The sequence below is a fragment of the Mastacembelus armatus genome, chromosome 7, assembly GCF_900324485.2.
Source record: "Mastacembelus armatus chromosome 7, fMasArm1.2, whole genome shotgun sequence".
NCBI lineage: Eukaryota > Metazoa > Chordata > Actinopteri > Synbranchiformes > Mastacembelidae > Mastacembelus > Mastacembelus armatus.
In genome coordinates this window covers 26,268,356-26,291,395 of record NC_046639.1, presented here as the reverse complement: position 1 = coordinate 26,291,395, position 23,040 = coordinate 26,268,356, and the positions used below count along the sequence as shown (strand labels likewise).

Genomic DNA, 23,040 nt, shown 5'->3' with positions numbered 1-23,040 from the left:
AAGCTGTTCAATCAGGTATATGATATAAGTTGTTATCTCACACCTGAAAGTTGGTGTTGTTATTACTGGAGGTAGCGGAGCTGGAAGCATCTCCTGTATTTAGAGCTGATTGATCTGTGTGTCAGGGGGGTCAGTTCTTGGGTTAAATCCTGTTTGACGCTCTTTGAAGTAGATTGAGTCTTTGCTTGAACCTTCTGCCTCAGTGTCAGATCATAGTAGTTTGGAGTTTTAGAGACTCCTGAATTTCACGTGTGTCAGTAAAGATAACTGGAGAACTGACTTTGTGTTTGACATTTCAAGTTTCAAGTGATCTGCAAATTTTGACTTTTATATTTTTCTTCGTGCTTATTGATGTCAGTTGTTTGGAGGCAGCTTTTATGTTTTGTTTTGGTGATGCTTTCTCAGTCACATTAGAAAATCCTTAAAAAAAGATTTTAAAGTCTTTAGCAAGTCTTCGTAATCTCACTGGGATTTCCTGGTGAAATGAAGGTCAGACAGATATGTGTGTAGTCAGCGTATCACTGTATTACCATGTCTCCATCTGGCCTGACATACAGTACATTAATAGTTTCTTCTTCCTCAGCAGTGGCATGGGAGCCCAGGACAAGCCTCTCTACCTCACTTGAAGTTGAAAGACCTCCAAATGTCAGACTCCAGGGAGCTTTCCAACATAACAACCACGTCATTGATGTATCTGCTTCTACACCATTTTGTTTTTCCTTTTTTTCTGACGGATTTCAAAAATCCCAAAGACTGATATAGTTACTTCACCTATTTGCCAAGCACTTAGATCAGCCAGAAGCCCGAGGCACTTCTCTAGCTTTTTTCCTTATTCGTGAACTTTCCTTTTTTTTGCGGGAGCAGTGAGCTTTAAGCTCATGCCAACAAACTGGAAATGAAGACCAAAAAAAATGTCTTCTCATCTTGTTTTGAATTTTTTAAAGATGCTTTTTCTGATCTTCACTCCGTTACTGTGTTTGCCATGGACTGCCCTCATTGGGGCGATGAAATGCTCTAAGCATACTCAAATCATAGGGATGGTGGGTAGAAAAACTAATGCAAGAAACTAGCATATAGTCACCTGAGCAGGAGTGGATGTACTTCAGAACAGACTGAAACACCCTGCCAAAATCTAAGCAAAGTGAGTTTTTATTAAAGGTCACAAACACATAAGACATTTGTAAATCGTCCAAAGGACTCCCTGATTTCCTTTATTTCTCACTGAGTGATTGTAAATATCACCAAAATAGATTACTCTTATGTGTGTATTTAGCTGCAGTCCCTTGCATTGTTTTTTTAAACGATCTTTTTCTTTGGTTATGTGATTTTCGTGCAGGCGGATTCAGTGAGGGAATACACACACTAAAACTTGTGTTGAAACGTTGTTCACTGGTCTTGTTTCTGTCCGAATGAGAGAAACGGCAATGACTGAAAAACGCTGCCGTTTCACCTCATGTGGCAGAGCCCTGCTAGAGAGTGTCAGCTCTCCTCCCATGGCCTCAGGACGTAACAGAACTGTAGAGGTCAAAGGTTGAAACCTTTCCTTTTAGCCCCTCCTCCTCGTGGTCAACAGGGACCGCCCCCATGTGTAACCCCGCCCACAGCTCCTTAGTCCGGACACCACTTGTACAGGTGAATTAAAAAAAAAGTTGCTAAATGTGAAATGTTACTAAAGAAAAAAAAAAAAACATAACAGTGGGTTTTAAAGTTTTTGACTAGTTTTATTAGGTGTTTTAGGATTGTGTTGAACTCATCTTTATCATTTTTTGTGAAGAGAAAAAAACATTTTGTTTTTTCACTGTAGCAGGATTTGCGTTTCAGAGGAATTGTCATGGGGCTTAATATTTTAATTTTGTGTATAAACCTGCCAAATGTACTTCTTTAATTTGTAAAGACAGTGACGAGAGAACCCATTTTGTTTTGTTGAATATCATATGTTTTACAATATGGTCATTCTATTTAATTTGGTTGCAGGTTTCACATCTATTTATGAAAGACATGAAGTAAAATTTTGGCTTATTTTCATCAGGGTGCATTATTATTATTATTATTATTATTATTATTATTATTATTATTATTGATCAAACAAAAATGATTATTAGAATAATTAATATTTTTTCCAGAAATCGTTGGTGCAATAGCAGTGTACCAGCATTAGATTCGTTTTTGTGTCATAAATACTTCTTTTGATTTCTTTTGTCTGTAATAAAATGTTTAAAGTGGCGAACTGGACATGCATGTCTCTACTTATTCAGCTCATCGTGCTGTGGTTCAACTAACACAAGCTTTGGATTGTTACTGACACTAACTTCTAAACAGAACCTTGTAATTCCCCCTGCATGTGTTGATTAGGGATAGGAAATAGGAATTAACTATGACCCTATGGCAGAAGTTCACCTTCACTTAATCAACACTTCTACCACACTTTTTCTTTCTTTTTAAATCCTGACTTGATCGATGTGGAATGAAAGAGACATTTTTCTGCACGTTCAGTGTTTGTTGGTAAAGGTGGGACGTTGAAAATCAAGAGCTGATGCAGCAGCTCATGGGGAAAAGAACTTTTACTTATGATTTTCACAGTTGGATTAAAGGTAGAATAGAAATGGAGTCTGCATCATCCCTCCCCCTCCTACTCTTTCTGCTGTTGTTCTCCATGATGATTATGACACAGTGCCCTCTAGAGCTGATTCAGAAAACTCACCTCACTGTTTTCACCCTACAGAGGCAAAATCATTTCATTAGTCTAAGACTTAAACTGGTGTAATCCTTAGCAAGTAAAGTAAATATTATGTTTAATACTAAAATGTTTTAATGACAACAGAAGACACCAAATGCCATTCCCTCACATCACAGAGCTTTCTAGAGCGATGCCATTAACCCTTAACTGTGGACTTTGTGCATCTGAGCATCCAGATGTCAATGTGTGAACAGGGGACACCAACAAAATACGAGAAAAGAAAAAGAAAGCACTTTAAAGACAGATGTTGTCTTGAGACTTACAGATGCTGCTGTGGCTGATTACAACTGTCCAACAGCGGTAAAGCTACTGTTTCCATCTGCTACTGATGCTCCTCTGTCGCCATCTTCTGGTGATATCTGGTGATAAGTCTCTTGTTCCAGCACAAACAGACTATAACGAATATTTAAGAAGTTGTACAACTTTGTTTTCTAAATGATAGATGTTGATTATTAACATGGTTAATGTCACACGGCAGAAACCCAATCAAAACTGAAAAAAGAGGTGACAATGGAAAAGATGAAATCAGGTTCAGGGACACACACATAGAGATTTCCTAGTGTTTAACACAAAATAAGATGATATTAAAGAATATGTTTTTCTGTTTTACCTTACTAACTCCTTCCTTATTTGATTATGTGTAATTTCTGCACATTGTCACAGAAAACTTGCTTTAATATTATATTTGACTCCTAAAACTTCCCAGTAAAACCATTAAAAAAGGTCTTTTACCTTGATAGTTTACAGATTAAATGAAAGAATGTAATACTCTATATGTCACTTTGTACAACACTGGCTCCTTGCCTGTTCAATCTCCCATCACTAATATTGTCTGCAGCAGAAATGATACTGGTTCCATCAGGAGCCATCAGACACTCATTTCCTCTTCGGACGGATATGAACTCTCCTGACATCACGGGCGTCAGCGGCATCATTGTGTGACAGTCAACAATCAAGAAGAGACAAGACGGGACAGGCCATTTCATACAGATCGCTACCCAAACACTTGATGGCTGAGATGATAACGGCCCTGGACTACATTTTGAGAAAATTGTGTTTGTGAAATCTCCTCATTTGGATAGAAGCTGTCTTATGTTTGGGATTGTTTGTTCCATTTTAAATCGTTATCTGCAGAGAGGCCTTTTGTTAACGGATGCAAGTATATCAGGTCTGTGCATTTATGTGAGAGTGTAGTCAGACTTTGACTCTCTGAGGAACACTGCAACCAAAATCTGAACAAAAATATTTTTATTTTTACATGTACCTGACATGGTCACTAACAGTAACAAATTACACAGGTACTTTCAATTATTAGGATGAAAAATATGTAGTAGTAATTCATTAGGCAAATGCCATTTAAGGCATTGTACACTCAAACATACAATAACACCTTAAAGAGATATAGTATGTTGTACATAACATAAAAAATATGATGGGAACTGCAGAAACTGATTATATTTGCAATCATTTCTATACTGTGTTTTTTTTAAAGCACATACATGTTTATCTCTTCAAACATTTTGCTGCTTTTGTTTTTGTGCTTACTGATTTCTGAATTTTGCTTTACAGAAAAAAAATATAATAAAGCTTAATATTGATATTTTCTTAAAGTCTGTTGATGCTAAGAGAATAAACATGGCGGAGGACATTTCTCTATCACCATTTGCCTTAATGTTTTGTCTGACATCGTTAGAAACTGTCAGAGCTTTAGCTTTAATTAGCCTTTTTGTTGTGCATCTTCAACCAATATGCATTGAAATGTCACATTGTGCTGCAAAATCTGGACTTTCCATACAAAGTGTAATAACCAGAGTCTAACAATCCATGTAAGAGTTGAAAAGTAAGATTTTTACATGTAGGTACGTTACTTTAAGAAAATAAACGCAAAGCCAATGTCACTGAATTTGTAACGTGACAATAAAATAACCCCAAAAAAAGGAACATCTGCCGTGACATGGAGCTGGATAATAGATACACACAACCCAATGCAAAACACTAACTTTACAATGGAATTGACTAAATACTAGAATGACATCTACACAGGATTTACAACAATGTGTCACAAACAGATGCTAATATTTACTGATTTCATCAAATATCATCAGATATTGAGTTGACACTAATAAAGATTGATGAAAGTAAACAAACAAACAGACCTGCAGCACATCCAAAGGAAACATATATACAATTTTATCTTATTTTAGTTTGTGCCGCAGATTCATTTTACTAATTATTACCACTAATGCAAATAATAATAATTGCTATTTAACGTGAATAAAAGTTTCATATGAATGAATGTGATTAGTGTTTGAGTAAATTTGGCCCTCGAGGACTATGGGCTCACCACCCCTGAACTATAATAAACTATGTGTTTGGTTATTAGTATTTACTAAATGTAAATAAAGTAAAACATGTTTCATTTCACTAAGTTACTGATTTGTACACTTTAGGTGAGCACTGGGCCACTAGAGTATATTATATACCATTTATGATGCTGTGTTTACTATATACAATTAATTATAAGCATGTTCTAGCGTTAAATGAGAAAAATGTGAATAGATTTATGATAAAAGTAGTGGAACATGTCTAAGCTCAGACATTTTGACATCTTGAACACTTTGTCGTGTTCATAAAATATGCCTACATACTACAAAAGGCATACATTCATGTAAATTCCCCCACACAGATCTGTCTGTTAAGATATTTGTTAATGCCTGTAGCAAATCACAGATGAATGAATGTAAACACAGGATGTTCGGACAAACATACTGACTCCGTCCTTGTTCGGTCTCTCCAGCGTTACTCAGCTGCTTCACGTTCCTCCCTCTCCTCAGGAACAGACATGAAGACCTTCTGACAGAACATGGTGAAGATTTCTGAGGAGAAACAACTCGGCACATTAGCCATGTCTGTTTTCTTTAGCCGGGTTACTGCAGGTCAGGTGTTACACTGAACATTTGATAGTCCCCCTGGTTTGACTCCTTCACACCAGCTATATAAACAAGCAGTTTGGTGCCCACACATTCAAGCAGATTTTCTCACATGAATTTCACAACAAACTGTAATGAATGCTGCTCTAGCCTGACCTGAACAGACACTACGAAAAACACAAAAACGAGTCACTTACCCAGCATCTTCTTGACCACATGGGGTTTCTTCCACTTGTAGCCCAGTAGGTACGCGGGGATGCCTGTGAGAATAATGCTGCTGCCCACCAGGCACTCGAAAGGAGCTGCCCAGAAGGACACGACGATCATGAAGACACAGCCCAGAACAAAAGTCACAGGAATGAAGAGATACACCTGCAGAAAGAAAACAAACCTGATGTTAGTTCCAGTAAAAAAAATACCAGGCAATTAGAACAATAGTAAGTTCACTGATGTTGATGAAAGGAGACTGGTTAAGACTTGTTTTAGCAATATGACTGTCACATCAATTTAACTAGAGGCTCCTACAGTTCTTACATTATTTATCAATATGCAGATGCTCAGCTACTGAGGATTGTGGGATCATCGTGTGAAATTAACTGCTGAGAAGATCTGAATTTACATCTTGAAATTTGACATCTGCGGCGCGTCATGAAGGGCGTACAAATAAAGGACAGCTCCACTGGGTTGTTGTCAGAGGTTGGTCTTATTAAACAAATGGTCTGAGAGCACTCAACAGAAAGATGAAAGTCTCGGGTCACTCAAAGTAATATTCCCATGATGAAACGGAAACATGGGCTATGTGTTTGTGCAGACATCACTCCCTCTTATCCTGAAATCACAGTGTGGTTCTTCTTCCAAACAATAACAAGAGGACTTTCATAAAAACCAGCAGACATGTGGGTCTTTAAGGCAAAGCTGGCCGAGACAGAGTCCAGCTCTTTTGTCTTCTCTCAGTGAATCTCACATCCTTTAATGACTTTCCACAGCTACGCCTCCAGTGCAACGAGCTATTGTCACCTGTGACACCACGTTTCAGACAGACTCTACCTTAATTGGTCTTCGAATGTCGGGCTTTGTAAAGCGCAGCCAGAGCAAGCCAGCGATGGCCATGCCGACACACAGCCAGGTGAAGAAGCTGAAGAGATTGATGACCGAGAAGATGTCCTGGGAAATAGCGTACATCATGGACAGCAAACACTGGTAGAAATGAAAAGGAAGGAAACATTGCATTAGTTTAATACTGCAGTACACATAATACCAAGAACTAGTTTTAGAGGCCTGGTGTCTAAATTCCCATCCATGTCCAATAAATAATCGTTTCTCACAGTGCAAAAACAATTTCTTAATAAAAGTAACTCCACAAAGGCTTTACCAAGGTTTGGAGCTTCCAGAGCAGATAGCTAGATTCAGCTTGTCTTAGCAGGTGAACATATAATATACAGATGTAGAACAGCTGGGAACATCTGAGACATGTTGATTTTGGTGCAGAAAGACCTTATCGGGTGTCATCACACTGTAGGTTGCAGGGCCAACTTGACACTAAGGATTTCTAATGAAAATCATGTATAAACATACAACAGTGTAAACATACAACAGTCAAGTCACTGCTGTTGAAGTTAGTGGAGCCTTACTGTGAAGATGAGGGATGGCACTGGTGTAAACAAGTCTGTGTGGACTAGTCCCAGTGCAGCAGGGAGCTGACCCTCCCGAGCTCCAGCGTAGAACAACCTGGCGGAGAGAGAAAGCTTTTTAATTATTTTAATTTATTTAATTTTATTTATTTATTTTGTGATGATAGTTGGCTAACGTAATATTAACAGTGTTGGAAAGTCCCATCGACTTCACATCCTCACATTCTCAAAACATCAAAAAATCTCTTCCTAATTTTATTTCCTACCCCCAAACTGATGACATGGCTGTTATTATCTGTTGCTATCAATAATATTCTCTACGTGTGAGCACACACCGTGCGGAGGTGAAGAGGGATCCGTTCACAGCTCCAAAGCAGGACAGTCCCACAAAGACAGGGATGAGCCAGGACATCACACCAAGATGGTACTCTCCAAAACTCTGACGGCACAAAGACGCACAAAAACAAAGGAAGCTGACATTTTGTGTCCATGTCCGTAAAAACACGAAGTCTCATAACGTTATGGCAGAAGTTTGATGCTCACCACTGCAACAGCCTCGGACTCGACCATGACTTGAGGAGAGATGGTGGTGAAGTAGGCCAGGTTGGTCAAAACATACACCACTGTCACAATAGGCATAGATATGATGATAGACAAGGGCAGGTTCCTGTGGAGAGAAAGGTCAGAGGTTAATCATATTTGTAATATATTTGACATATTTTCCGATGTATTTATGACGTCAGTGATTGAATTTGTGTTTTGTTTCATGCAATTTGACAGCACATGTGGTAATTTTATGTATTTCAGTCGCATAAAGTTGTGCTGCATAATATTATATTTAAAAGCATCAGGTGTTACATGCACCTCAGTGAAACGTAACATCTAATAATACACAGGGAAGACAACACAACTGGAGACTCTAATGATTTAACGATTTAACCAATGCAAGGCGAGTTTGAGCTTCTGTCAAGACTGTCAGCTATGGAAATGACTCCGCAGCAGTCTGGTGTTGTATTGGATTGTGTTGTGTCTATGTTCATGCACAAACAAGGTCAGTCATGCTGTTGGCAAATATTTACAGGAGGGTCTGTACAATCCTCAAAACAACCTCCATCACATTTAAGTCACCTCTCTGGATTGATCATCTCCTCAGTTACGTAATTCAGGTAATTCCTGCAGAAAGAAACAAGATAGAGATTAGAATGACTGTATATTGACTTCCCTCTGGACTGTAACACAAATCACAAATGCCTCACCAGCCTCCAAAAGCAAAGAGACCACTGTACAGAGCCAAGACAATGTTGTCGACTCCCAATTTGCTGCCTTCAAATGCCTTTTCAGGTGTCAGGTATGGCACGTCACCTGCATATATATACACACAGAGTAAGAAGTTAAGGAAATCTAAAATGACCTAATGAGAAACCTCTCTTAACTGCTGAGCGGCTTTATTACGCCAGAGGATTTATGTGCATTCCTAGGGATTAATTGGCTTCTCATTCAGAGCTGCTGCCAGGTTTATTTCTTGTTTTCACAGCCAGTCTGTTGCTGCCTGCTTGTTGACAGAACTGACATTTTCAAGCAGCAACTAACCAGCTGGGACTCCATCCGAGCACTTTGCCTCCGGGTTTGAGAATCTCGTTTAGTGTGGAGCAAATATAATCAAGGCAATTACATATGAGCAGAAATGTCTTCTGATAATTGTATCGGAATCTACTCATTTGTCACAGCAGCTGCCACATCCAGGGCATCATTAGTCATTAGTGGGGGCAACTGTTAAGGAGGCTGTGTGTGTGTGTGTGCGTGTGTGTGTGTGTGTGTGTGTGTGTGTGTGTGTGTGTGTGCGTGCGTGCGTGCGTGCGTGTGTGTGTGTGCGTGCGTGTGTGTGTGTGTGCGCCTGAAATCTCGCGTCAGTGCGACTCTGTCCTCTACCTGTCGCTTTCAGATGGTAATGACTCTTTTCTTCCATGAGGCCTATTACACATGGATTATTTTCTCTGTTCTCTGAAAGACCACAGTGTGACAGCAGCCGGCAAGCTTCGGTGCCCAGTTTCCATGGTAACACCGTGTGGCGCACAATGGTCGTGGGAGGGGCTTAGGAAAGGCGAGGCGGGGGCAGCAGATGTAGCATGGAACAAACCCCGTCCCCACACCGTCGTCCCGCGCTGCTTTATTTTGAATGCTGTGCCTGGAGCTGATGCAACCCCCTTTTTCAGCCTTATGCCAGATGGTGTTGACATTTCTCATGTGAATCACACCAGCAGTGGTCGCATCCCTCCATGTTTAGGCCAACATTATGCAAGATTCATTTCACAGTGTTAATAATTAAAGGACAAGTCACTGTAGACAAGATAAACTGTTTTCTTTTTGCAACAATCAGTGTCGTCAGGCGTCAGTGTCATCCTTTTCCACTGGTCCCTACACGACCCCATCGATCCTGTCCTGTAAGACGTTTACTTTAAGGATGAATCATGTATGAAATCAATTATGCTCAGCAGTGTTGAGTTTCCAAGTGCACCCACAGTGACACACATGCACATGCATCCCTGCCCATACACAATCCCATGGCTGCAGACAGACAAGCCTTGTGCTCAGACCCAGTAACTGAGCAACTGTGCTGACAGACTGAAAGAAGTGCAGTCAGCTCGGTCGGCCTCATTAGTGTTAGTCAACAATTTGTTGATTAATAAATATAAACACATAAAGATGAGCTGATAATGAAGGTAACGACTGAATATATCTCAATAAAAACTATGACACAAACTTATATCCATCATTATTGCACTTAACAACACAAACAAGGGGGAATCCATTTGATGGTTGGTGATGAAACAATGTTTGTTGGGAAAGACAAGGGAGAATATTAATTTCTGCTAAACGACGTATATTGATACAGGGTCAGTTGTACATCATTTATACAGGACGTCCATAAAGTGTCTTTGCAACTTAAAAAATATATTACAAAGGCAGTTGATGAGATATCTTAGTCAGATTTGTTCTATGTGTTATCCAAGTTTTTAATCACATTGCATCTTAGCTTTGTTTCATATCGAACAAAGATACAGGACCTGACTGATCTAAAGCTGATGCCATTGCCACCACTGATGAGACTAAACTGCAGCGAACATGGCAAGAAATCCAGCACCTTCCTGATGTGCCTCGTGCAAACTAATAAAACTTCAATATCTAGTCCTCATTTTGTAATAATTTCCACATATTTGTCTGTTCATTTGCTTTTGTAATAGTTTAAATAAAGACTTTATGGACACCCTGTATGTCCTGAGATGTATATATATATATATGATATCCTGTGATATGAGTATCAGGATTAGCATTACAGGTTATTAGCTAATGTGACTGCACTGGTTCATATTGACACATACCTGATCACACATACAAGACCCATACAAGGAGTAAATAGCACTCACCTGTGAAGATCTGGATGAAGCCAAAGAGGATAATTATGCACAGTGCAAGCAACTTGGAGGCTGTGAACATGTCCTGGACCTTGGTGGCTGCTCTCACACTGATACAGTTTACGAAGGTCAGAGAGGCTGGAAGAAGCATGTGACACAAAACAGGGTAGAACCAGGAGTTAGGACAATAAACATCTGGAATGAGGTTTATCAAACGTGTGCATCTTAAGCTAATTGTGTGTGACAACATTTCTACTGCTGCTCTTTGTAAAAACTCCTACTCACTCAGACACAGGCAGGCAATGAGCTTGGCGGCACTGTCAGGCACAGGGCAGTTTGGGTAGAGAGGTTTCAGAAGGTAGGTCGCAAAGACCAGCGACACCACATATTGTGACGAGGGCCGGATGATGAGCATCTCCACCCACAGCTTTAGAAAGGCTGCCAGTTCACCATAAACCTCCAAGATGTAAGTGTAGTCACCCCCTGACTTAGCTATGGTTGTGCCCAGCTCAGCATAGCACAGGGCACCCATGGTAGAGACCACTCCACAGGCAGACCAGACAACCAGGGAGAGCCCGGCCGAACCAGTCTCTTTGACCACACCTGTAGGAGTGACGAAAATGCCCGAGCCGATGATGGTGCCTATTATCATCCCCACACCGTTAAAGAGGGTGATGCTACGTTTGAGCTCAATCTTCTCGCCTTTGGCAGGTGGGCCTTTCATGGGGCTTGTGGCAGTGGGGCCAGCGATCATAGAGGTAGATGGAGATGCTGACTGCTCCACAATCTGATCATGGTGGTCTGGATCTGCTTCAGCAGCTAGAGGAGAGAAGACACAGTAGACCAAGAGAGCTTCACATTTGAGGTACAATCATTAATTGTGTTGAAAAGAGAGAAGTAAAATCAATATCAAGCGGCATTAAAGCATTTTTCTTCATTGAGATGTTACAGTCGCTGGTTTATTTGAACGCAATGTAACAATAATACATGGCCACACATGACACGCAGTTTTTAGCATCAGTCTCCAACAGCGAAGCTTACAGTGGTTGCACTGGACACACTGGATAAGCAATTTGTGGCATAGACGATTTAAAAACAGGTTAAACTGGTTCATCAGACGTATTTATATTACAGAATGACACCTTATGCCTCCTTCCATTGATGTAAACACACTGCATCAGGTAATTGTGTGTCCAGGCCCAGCGAAGGGTGAAACATGATTTTGTAGTTTGTGTCACGTTCCCTCACCTGTCCCCTACACCTGTTACAGCACACACAGATGATAAACAGCATGATCCATGTCTGAAGCCAAATCCACCAGACCCTACGGCATCATTCAACGCTGTTTCACAGCACATGGCAGAATAATGCAGCCTGCACCATGTGGCATCTAGAGGCGCGTGCACTGTACCTACCCCCCATCTTCTCCAGGCTCTCCGCCTTGGCAACGCTCTCCCGGCTGCTCCGTGACTTCAGCTCCGGCTCAGCCATCTTCCTTCCTGATCTGGGTCCTCTTGTCTTTTTCCCTCCTTCCTCCCTTTAGGTCCCCTTGGTCTGGATTTCCTCCTGTATCTCTGACACACATACAGCCCCCCACCCCTGCTCTCTCTCTAACCCACCCTGATGCAGCCTCTCTCACACATGCACACACACTCTTCCCTTCGTTTACACACACACGCCTTATTCACTCAGCCTGAAATTCATCCTCAGGATCGAGCAGGGAGGAGCCGAACCTTTGTGATGCTGCTGCTGCGTGAGCCTACGCCCACTCTGAATTATGGTAAAATGCTGAGGGGGAAGTAGGTTACTGGCAGGTACCATTTGGAGGGGCGGCCATGTGACGCTGTAATCTTTTGTGTGCTCCCTAATCTGGTGGTGTACAGTCTGTGAGTGTCCTCATGTCAGAGTGTATTAGGATTATTGCTGCAGGGGTGGTTCTCCCTCTAGTGGGTCGAACGTGGAAAAACAAGTGTCTTTGTTCTGCGGAAAGGTGACACCACTGAGAAAATGGTGACCCACATGGCCTGTTCAGTGCAAAATAGTGAGAATAATATAGATGGTGCTTCTGCCACATCCTTCACTTTCACCGCCACTTTATTTCCAGCATATCAGCCTATTTTGTGCTGAAAAGGACCTGACTGGACCGGACCACTGCCCCCCCACAGTGATGATTAGCTGAGCAGACACAGACAGACCTAATGGGTAAAACCACAGGGATGAATATTGCGGGGAATCGCTGCTGCACCTTGGATTTAGTGTAAAGCGCTAATGTGGTGCACGTCAGACTTAGAACCACTAGATGGCGACATAGCGACGTTAGAAAGGGGAACCTGTTCCTGAGGCCGTAGAATAAGTATAGTGACGAATACACAAAGAGCGAGATCATTTACATTTACATTTACATAATTTACATTTGGGTCATCCATATCTCCACAGACACTGTAATATCCACACTTCGTTCTTCGCAAACACTATGTCTTAGAACATACTGGCACGGGGTAACATGGCGTAAAATAACATTTATAAATGATCTTGGAAGAATGTGGACAATAATTAAGCACTTCTACTTTTCTAATATAGATATTTATATATAGTATTTTTATGATTTGCTACTTTATACATCATACTGTATTTTAGAGTGAAATTAGTACTAAGCTTTTTTTATCATCACTTATATTAATTTGTGTTATTATCGATGCAAAGTATAAACAAACTATTATATATAGTGTAATAATGTATTGTCCAATCCGAAAAGAGAGCATTCAGAGAATGAGCCCCGTTTCGTTGAGGTCAGTAGCCGCCTACTTGCATTACTATGATCGCTGACAAAGTCGACCGGCGACCACCAAGCTCGGTTCTTATGAACGTCTCGGCTTCGGATCGGTTCAGGCGTCGGTCGGCGCTGGATTTACCCAGGGCACTTTCTGCCACGAGTCCGGGGACTTTCCCCTGGGCGGGGGGAGAAACGGGTTCTCAGCGTGTAGCCCAGAGTGCAAGTCTTCTGAATGCCCGGATGTGCTAGGCGTTAGCGGGCTATAAGGAGGGAGAGACACAGCAGCTGTTCACAGTCACGGTGCTGAGACGGTTCCACTGTGATTAATAATTACAACAACGATATAAAACACTGTGACTGTTAGTTTACAAAAACTAAAATCACACAAAGATCATCTCTGCTGTTTAAAAGTTTCTGGGACTTCAATTCTAAAGTTTAAAACCGCCAGGAATCATGGGAGTTTTTAAAGGCCCAGAGTCACTAAAAACACCGATAGTACTGACAAATGAAATCTGTCTGGGAGATATAGAGCACATTAATTTTCATTAAATTATTAATAATTGCTGTTCATCAAAAGACAAAACACTGGGGAAGGAATAAAGCAAAACCTCTGAAAATTATTGGTCAAAGAACTTTTGTCTGAGCAAATCAGCAACGAAGAAAAAGTAATAATGCAGTAAAAGTAAAAGCGCTCATTACGCAGTAAGGGCTATTTAAGAATGTGTGTGTTGGACCCTGAATTATAATCTAAGTTGTGCATCACTTCCAGAGCCCACAGACACGCTATTTCCTGTTTCATTATTAATATTCTTATAATTTACTAGTGTGAAATAAAGATATTCCTCCCAGTGTCACGTTATATTTACCCAGTGGCCGAAGTGGATATAAAGATGAAAAAACACAAGCAAAAAGCTCTTTGTAGTATCTGATGGGTACTGTGATACGCCTCTATTTCCCATCATGCCATTTTCCCAGCATGCCACTGCAGAATCCAGTCCACATTTGCAAGAGTTTGGATCGTTTCACTTGGTTTGTAAAAGAAAGACCAAGAAGGTGTTGACAGTGAGCGGCAGTCATCAGCCCCTGGTACCTGCAGCGACCCTGACCCTGGACCCGACACCCCTACACAGGCCGCCCTGTCTGCAGGTCCGCCATAAATAGGCCCGACGGTGCTGCTGCGTAATGTGGGCGGAAGCTCATTGTAGAGGTCACATGCAGAGTGCTCGTCACTCGACCAATCACCTCGGGGAAGGTCTGAGACAAGAGCCAATCGCTGCCCTCGCAGGGCATCATCCGACGTGGATGAGCGAGCGAACAGAAATCACGGGCCCGTGAGCGGCTGCGCAGGAGAAGTCACGTGACCTGATACCGTCACCGGCGGATGCGACGCTCACCGGCTTGGAATCACTCGCGGCTGGCGAATGAGTGCGATGGATGAGGTGGAGCACGGCTCCAGAACCCAATTCAGACTACTCTCCACCCACTTTTAAGCTTTTGAAACATCGCATTTAATGTAAGTTAATGTAAAATTCAACAAAAGTATAATATAAAGGTTTTTTAAATTAATTTCTACTATTAAAAACATTACACAAGTATTCATTCAAATAAGCTGCCATTATGTACTAGTTACATATATATTTTTATTTTTATGAATGTATTTTAATGCTGTGGTTGATTCATTTTAAATTCTGATCATATGTTTGTATGTAAAATTCTAATATTCACAAACAAGCAGGTTAATTAACTAAGTAACTAGGAGTAACTTTCATGTCCATATCTAAGCACCATGGTTAATATCTCTAATAACATTTATCAGTTCATCGTAGTAATGGGTCAACTTTCTGCTGCTTCCCAATTGTATTTTACTGCATTTACTGCAGAGAGAAATATTGTACTGTTGTTGGAAAGTGATTATGATCAATGTTTATAAAGTTAGCTACACCACAACCAGGTACCACATGAAGATGATGCCTAAAATGCATTTAATTATTATTATTATTATTATTATTTAGTAGTAGTACTGGCAGCAATAAGATTTGTTTCATTAAGTGGTTATAGTGAATATATTGCTCCAGTGAGATGTCATATTCATTACTGCTTGTACCGACAGATGACAGATCGTGCTGCAGCCGACGCACACGAGTGTCTGCAATGTGGAACTTTTCTAGGCAGCAGTGCAATCGGCGTCTTAGAAGAGGAGGCTTGACTGACCTGCTGTGAGAGAAAAATGATCTTATATCCACTTCGGTAACTGCTTGGAGACAACAGTCTATTATACAGGAAGTAATAAAACATTTTTGGGTAAGCGTTAAAAATAGATAGATTGTAGTGTAGTTGCCAGGGCTGGAGGAAGATTTTAACTCTTGACTGCACAGTCAAACAAAACTGAATTAAAAGTAAAAAGTACTACGTTTAAACGAAATTAGTATTAGCAGTGTCTAAGTATTCAGATGTTTAGGTACTCATAATGAAGAATGGGCTCATCATAGTATTAACCCGAAGTTTCTTCTCCAGTTTCTAACTGAGGACACTAACTATAAAGCAGAAAAACAATAAAACGATTTTTATTCTTATTTTTATTCCTACATCTTCATGTCATTTTGTGTTGTCCTGCATTTCACTGCCCCAGTTTCCTTTCCTGTCTTTAATAGAACATGCACCTCCTGTCTTTTGGCAGCGCCCACCAATGTTCTTCTCTGTTTCATGTGTCTTTTCATCAGGCTTCTTTCAACTCCCCCCTTTTGGCTTCACCTCCTGTCGAACCCTCCATTAGTCTGTGTTTGGTCAAGTGTTTTTGGTCTAGCCAGGCTGCCCAAACAAGCCCCTTAATGACTTAACTCTGATCTTTTCGCTTTTTCAGTTAATGGACACAAACACAGAAGGGCTGTTCCTAAGAGCTCTGAAGCCTGTAAAGCAGGGACACGATTATATGATTCAGGTTAGTATTTCATTTTGTATCTCTATGGTTACAAAGCCATTCAGTGACCCAGTATTACAGCACCGCAAGGCTGCCAATAAATTGAGATAATATGCTCAGAGTAGTGCAGTGTGTTTCTACTTATTCAGTGCTACTAAAGACAGATTTTGTTATTATCACATCAAACCACTGAATCCATTATTGTTTAGTTGCAGGAGCAGGAACTTAAAACTCAATCCTAACCTACACCATTAAACTGAGAACATCTCAGAAAGCTCCATTCTGTTTGTGAGCCCAAGCTGATGTTTGTGTCATCTGCTGCAGATGCAAACGTGTGGCCAATTAACGTTGGCAGTGGAGCCCATCTGATCAGATCAAACGCCTTCTAATTCCAGAAATGTATTTTGTGCCTTGAGCCGTCGGTAATCCTTCCTTGATCAGCTGTCACTAAGCTGGCCTAGAAAAAGCTCGAAGACGTTTACCCGCACCCATCGCTGCATTCTCCAGAGACTCCCGACTCTCACCGCCTCCTCCTCATTCACCATTCAGCTTTCTGTCACTCCATAGCTTCTCCTTCCTTGTCTCGTGTTATCTGCATTACTCCGCTCTCCATTCATTCTCACCTTGGCTCCACCTGTTCCACCTTTGCTATTAAACACAAACACACACACACGCGAGCTCTTAGCCAATCAAAAGTGGACAGTCACTAACAGGTGCCAAAATGAATCTTCACCTTATTGGCCATCTCACCTTCACTTACTTCCACCTTACATTCAATAGTCTGCTCACTCGGCTTTGCATTTGTAAATTACACAAAAAGCCACAATGGCATCAACATATCCACTCCCTGAGAGTTTGAGTTTTATCATAGGAGACCTTGAACCTTATATATATTCCAGCTGGAACATTTATAAGCCATAGAACAGGTGGTTGTTTTGGCGCCGACATCCCAGTAGAAGCTCTACTGAGAAAATGACAGCAAGGAAGGATTAAGGTTGTGAAGCAGCAGGAGAATTTCTCTCCATGAGGCTGCAGCTGTAAAAGACCTCCTGCCTTCTCCTGCTCCACTTCCTCCAGTTTCCATCATAGACAAACTTTCTGTGGCAAAGGCTGGATATCTGTACGCCTGCTGAAACAGAAGCTTATGTTCTATTGGAATCATCTCAATTACCGAAACACCTTTTTCATACAGTATCTACTCATTGAGACTGATTTGAATAATAGTTTAATCTACTCTAATTTGCATTGGCTCATTTTTCAGTGTTAAATCCACTTATGGCTACAAACTGGAAGCAGACAACAATATGGTGTTAATACTTTCAGGAAATCCTCATATGTGAGTTGAATTATAAAGATTATGTATGAAAAGCTTTAACTAATGCTCAAAGTATAAAAGATTCAAAACTAAATCTGTTTATTTTGGCAGAAATACATTCGGGTTTAAAATCAAATATAATCTGATGTGTATATATTATTAATACTGAAAACAGACTTTGGGTGCGAACTGTCAGTTGCTGCTTCTGTGGAAAGTTTTTGGTTTAAAGCTGTTTCATGTTGTGTATTGTGAACTGTCTTATTAGGATAAGGAATAAGGTAAAAAGGAAAGTTGGCTTTGAAGAATGAAAACCAGCTGATTGCTCCAGAGTCAACACAGGGCGGGCAAGAAATTGCTCCATTATTTTTCAAAGGTCCCAGTGGCTGATATCGTTCATGTGCTTATACATTATTATTTACAAAGCATCTCAGCCTGTCAGTCTTTTTCAGCTACAAAGAAGTAAAAGTTTCCCAGTTTCTTTGACGTCTCGCTTTCATGGATTCAGATACAGAAGTTTTTAAAAATGTACAACATGCAGCAAAGGTCCCCAGGTAAGAGCGGAGCTGGTAATAAGTAAGCAGTATAAGTAATAAGTAGTATAAGTAATAATAAGTAATCATTTTATGTCATCAACATGTCATGAACTTTATTTCATGCCAGAAAACAAACATAACATCCACATAACAACTGTATATTATTCCAAAAAGAAATAAACACTTCCAATAAATGTGGAAAATGCTCGTTCATCGTATTTGTCAGAGCAACCGAAGCTCAATATACCGTCAGACTGTACATTTACCAGTGTTGTACAACAGTTACTTACATCTTACAACTACTGTACATGATCTGAATAAACTTTCTTTTAATGTCATTACAGAGGACAGTTTCTACTGAACTGTACTCAAAATAGAAACTTCTATCTGTGTGTATTGTTCCGTAAACTCTTCTGATTACACGCTGTTAATGTAAAATAATGGCTTTTGAATTTTCTTCCTGGAGTAACAGTATAGGCAAACTGCACAATTATTTGGTAAATTGTTATTGTCCATTAATGTCTCACTACACTTGAATGTAGATCTTGGCTCATTAAAACAACAGTTAATTCTACATTTTCAAGAGACGATCTACAATAAATGTCTGTTCTTCACAATAAAGTCCCGGTTTTAAACTTTCTAAAGTGCAGGAGTGACACACAGATGATAAAGGTTTTGATACAGACCATAATCATTCACTAACTTCGTTCTATCTAACTGCTATTTCACCCTTCAGCAAAAAGACGCTTGGCAGCAAAGCTTTGAAGACGGCAAAGCACAATATCACAGAGAGAACAAGGGGAAGTGCAGGTCAAACCTACGATTCCTGCCTGAATGAGTGATGGTCGGTGAGGTTGGACTGATCGGTTCTTATTAGTGTGCTTCTATTTTTGTGGCATTATTGACATATCTACTCTAAGACACAGTTCTGGTTGAAATGATACAGCACAGAGAAATAAGAAATCATGCAAATCTTTTTTTTTAACTTGTGTGCGTATTGAGTGAGAAGAAATGTGCCAAATCTGCGAGATGAACGTCAGCACAGATCCTGAATACACAACTAAATATTGCATTACCTCATTTGTTTTTCTTCAAGGCTTAAGTTCGTTTCATGTTCACTGATTTATCTGAGCAGTCTTATATGTGATAACCTTGGAGCATAACTTTGCAAAAACAATCCTGGTCATGCGTTGAGAAAAAAAGTGGATGTCAAACAAATAAAAAGCGAAAACAATTTTACAATCACCTCTTACTCTTGGTTTTATTGTGTTGTAGAGCAGCAGCTGCACAGCTCTGTCAGTTATTGTTCATGATCCACCAAGAAGCTGTAAAATCACAAAAACATATAATAATTAAGAATCTGTGTTTTCTGATCTTTGCTTGAGTCAAACAAATGAAAGAAACAAGCAGGAAGAGAAGTTCCAACATGCATTTTGAGATTCTATTGTGTCTAATACAACATATCCCAGACACGAAGCCTGACCTGAACCTGCAAATGAAAACTAGACGACAGATACGCTCTGACTTTAGCACCTGATGAATTTAACTGCACTATTGTCTTTAACGTCTGTTTTTAATCTCCATGGGAGGCAGAAAGAGCTGAAAGACACTAAAATGCTGAAAGTTGTATGATAATCATCTCTGAGTGTTTCACTATGCAACTCCCTTCACATACATACTGTCACTGTTAAAACAACCATATTGACTATAGTCAGGTTCATATTAAATGCATATTTCCTTATAAAGCAACTACGTTCTACTGTTTCCCACAAATGAGTCTCTCAGAAAGACGTTAACTAAGCTCTTAGTTTCATCTCTGATCCTACAGGCTAATCTTGTTCATTATATCTGGATTATGCAATCATGTATTTTTCTACAAGGTCGTCCTACTTCATTTCTCACAGTTTGACTAAGAATAGTTGTCATTAATTCATAAATCTATGAACCAATTGTACCTGGATTCATGTGAGGTTTTGTGCATGAAACAGTCATTTTCAGTGAGCTAGAAATTATTGCTCAAATGTCTGGTTTGTACCTGGGAGGAGCATGGTGGAAACCATCTCTGGCTCTTCCAGTGAGTCGAGAACGCAGCGCTGGAAGGTCTTACTGACAGACGACTGCAGGTAGCTGAAAGGAAAGGCAGATAAAAAAGATGAGACTATCTCTGGCTTGTCTGCAGGGCAGTAATGGTTCAGAGAGAGCTCTCTGTGCTGGGCAGGGACATTCTCCAAGCATGTTTTCTGGTCTATGAAGCCCTTCTGATCTTACCTCATCCAGGAGAGACGGTCCTGCCAAAATTCATACATGATGAAGCATGATCTGTCTGGCAGGTTCTGGACTGAAACACTTAAAATAAACAGAGACAGAGAGAAACATGTTGGGGGGGGGGCAATCCTAAACAAACACTCAGGGCAAGTAAAGGGACATACTGCAGATTGTTGAGCTGGCTGTTGGTGGCATCTGTGTAGATCCTGAGAGCTTGCTGAAACTGCTCGACATCTTTCTCCTTCACGGACATTTGTCTCTGGACCAGGAGAATGTTCTGAAGAAGATAAAACAAACAAGATTGATAACTGATAATTACACTGAGTCTGTTTGAATCTAACACATTCAAAGCACAAACACCTACAACACTTCAGCAATTAGCAGCATCATTCCATCTGTGCTTATATACCAAACCTCGTATATTATATTAGTGAACCTTTATGGCACAAATCAGACTCACCGATTTATACGTCCCCGCCAGTGTATCCTCTTTGAGAGGTTCAAGATGTGGACTCTGAAAATGTGGGCAGAAATATTTCAGTCAGTCATGAGCAGAACGAAACGGTCTCAACCGACGTGTGGCCCGTAGTCACGGCCTGTCAGGAAGCACCGGCTTTCACAGGGAAGAGCTCGCTATGTTTAATTATAAATATCCTCAAAGCTTCTGGAAAAGCAAACACATACGTGCTCGTACGAATAGATGTTATACAAACCTCACACTCCAGTTTGTCTATGAGTTGCTCCAGCTGGTTGATCTGGGAGCCCCAGTGGTTGTCTGGCTCCACGCTGACCCCTGACCACAGGAACAACAATAAGTGCCACGCAGCACCAGGGACAGTTTCTCATAGTGAGGCATCAGTTTTACCTCTGGTACCTTAATCCCAGTGTTCCTCGACATACCTGTGGTCAGCATGCCAGAATAGGGGTCAGTGGGGGAGAGACACATGTTCTTCTGGATGCGTCGGCCAGGACGTTTGGCCGCCCGTTGAATAGGCAGGTCCTGGGGCTTGTTCAGTATCCTCCTCCCAGTACAGTCCTGGTCATGAACAGCATCCATAGCACAGTCCAGGGATGACTGAAGGGACTGCAGCTGGGTGGAGGTCTCCCTCAGCAGAAAGCGGGTCACAAACTGACCCAGCACTGAGGACATCTGATACTCCTGCAGGGAAGAGTAAGGGTAGAAATGAAAGTGCAGAATAATATTTTCTTTTTATCATCGTTCATTTATTTCACATGTTTAGTCCCAGTTGGTGTTTTTTTCTACCTGTTAATCTTCTAATGTGTTTCTTTTAACCCATGAGGCCTTTTTAACATTGAAGCTGCTTCGTTTGATATGTTTACGTTCTCACTTCCTCTTTCAGAGAAGAACAGGATCAGGTTTGGTGAGAATAAGCAAAATAGAACTATTCACACCTGCTGTAAACAAAAAAGGGAATAAACCCAGAGCCATGCAGAGTTCTCTGAATTAAGGGTTACAAAACACACAAGGTGTGTAAAGTCCTTTGTAAGAGCTGCTGTACAGTATAAGCTCCAGGGGAATGGGAGCTGTTTTTAGCCATGTTCCTCCAGGTAAAGACAACTACACCACCAACAACCCCCATCACACTCACCAGCAACAAACTGGAGCTCAGGAGAAATAACAGGGAGACATTTGAAACCTGACCACCAAGCTTGTTGGAATCCATGTTTCTGTGTGCTTCGTTTTCTCAGCAACAGAAACACACGAGTAACGAACCTCAGTCCGTTTTCATTTTCTCCCTCTTGTCTAGACCGAACACAGCAGCAGACAGTTTCCTTTCATCTCCGGACACCACAACAAGACAGAAAATGTATTTTATTCTGTAAATATCATCATTTCACTGTTTGTGCTTCCAGATGAGGAGACCACTGATCATCACTACAGGATCAGGGTGATTTTTAGTTAAGCAATAAGGATTTAATACCTAAGGCTGATCTCAGCATGGCTAAAAAAGCAACTACTCTCCAGGGCAAAGACAGCTTTTTGACACACTAAAAGCAGCATGAAAAATGCATGAGCTGTAGGAAGACATGGCTGATATAGAGAAGCCGAATGTAAAAAGGAAACAGAGCCAGCTGACGAGGATGAGCGTACAGAGAAAGGAAATAAAACAGACAAAGACGTCTCTGTACCTGAGTGACTAATAGATGTGGATTATAAACGAGGGAGAGAGGAAGAAGCTGAAAAAAGGTCACGTGTTAGCGCCGGAGCTATGTGGAGGACGTCTGACGTCAGATCAGTTGGACAGCTGGGGGGTTTGTCAGCCTTGGTTACTGTCAGCTATGCTCTACTATCACCCCCTATCACCAGTAACACCCACTTCCCGCACTGCAGTAAAAACTTGCACAGCAGAGAAAACCCTCTTAGAAGTCTGCGTCCACACTGGAGCATTTATTTAACAATCTGCAGCTGATTCTCTTGCACTGCCAAATAGAAATAAATGCTAATAGAAGAAATAAATAAAGTGCTTGGCTTAATATAGAGGGTTAGGTGAGATCGATAAGAGC

General features: G+C 40.8%; 3 protein-coding genes and 1 long non-coding RNA gene across 11 annotated transcripts in view; 2 read left to right on the top strand and 2 right to left on the bottom strand.

The window, feature by feature from the left end:
• The window catches only part of LOC113145393 (TOX high mobility group box family member 2-like), a 70,499-nt gene extending 68,272 nt beyond the window's left edge, over positions 1-2,227 (top strand). For 3 of the 4 annotated variants that reach the window (XM_026332074.1, XM_026332073.1, XM_026332071.1), the window contains one exon: positions 584-2,227. In XM_026332074.1, the coding sequence (XP_026187859.1) occupies positions 584-626 (43 nt within the window). In that variant the 3' untranslated portion in view covers positions 627-2,227. The remainder of the gene's footprint in view (positions 1-583) is intronic. The other variant, XM_026332072.1, reaches the window with a different exon arrangement.
• A 1,743-nt stretch (positions 2,228-3,970) lies between these two features.
• LOC113145168 (large neutral amino acids transporter small subunit 1-like) lies at positions 3,971-14,648 on the bottom strand. The gene is made up of 11 exons (XM_026331592.2): positions 12,127-14,648; positions 10,997-11,530; positions 10,724-10,849; positions 8,555-8,660; positions 8,427-8,471; positions 7,842-7,965; positions 7,634-7,737; positions 7,299-7,395; positions 6,715-6,864; positions 5,865-6,039; positions 3,971-5,613 (listed from the first exon to the last, which is right to left on the bottom strand). Exons 1-11 carry the CDS (start codon positions 12,200-12,202, stop codon positions 5,537-5,539), a joined length of 1,614 nt encoding a protein of 537 aa, XP_026187377.1. The 5' UTR covers positions 12,203-14,648; the 3' UTR covers positions 3,971-5,536.
• Positions 14,649-14,658: 10 nt separating this feature from the next.
• On the top strand, positions 14,659-19,474 carry LOC113145172 (uncharacterized). The gene is made up of 4 exons (XR_003297218.2): positions 14,659-14,997; positions 15,595-15,785; positions 16,345-18,289; positions 18,986-19,474. It is a non-coding gene; the product is annotated as an uncharacterized LOC113145172 (long non-coding RNA).
• The window catches only part of LOC113145171 (N-terminal EF-hand calcium-binding protein 1-like), a 15,022-nt gene continuing 11,420 nt past the window's right edge, over positions 19,439-23,040 (bottom strand). For all 5 annotated transcript variants that reach the window (XM_033325289.1, XM_033325288.1, XM_026331596.2 and 2 more), the window contains 7 exons: positions 21,415-21,673; positions 21,228-21,307; positions 20,975-21,028; positions 20,679-20,791; positions 20,518-20,595; positions 20,285-20,376; positions 19,439-19,574 (listed from right to left, as the gene is read on the bottom strand). In XM_033325289.1, the coding sequence (XP_033181180.1) occupies positions 19,546-19,574; positions 20,285-20,376; positions 20,518-20,595; positions 20,679-20,791; positions 20,975-21,028; positions 21,228-21,307; positions 21,415-21,673 (705 nt within the window). In that variant the 3' untranslated portion in view covers positions 19,439-19,545. The remainder of the gene's footprint in view (positions 19,575-20,284; positions 20,377-20,517; positions 20,596-20,678; positions 20,792-20,974; positions 21,029-21,227; positions 21,308-21,414; positions 21,674-23,040) is intronic.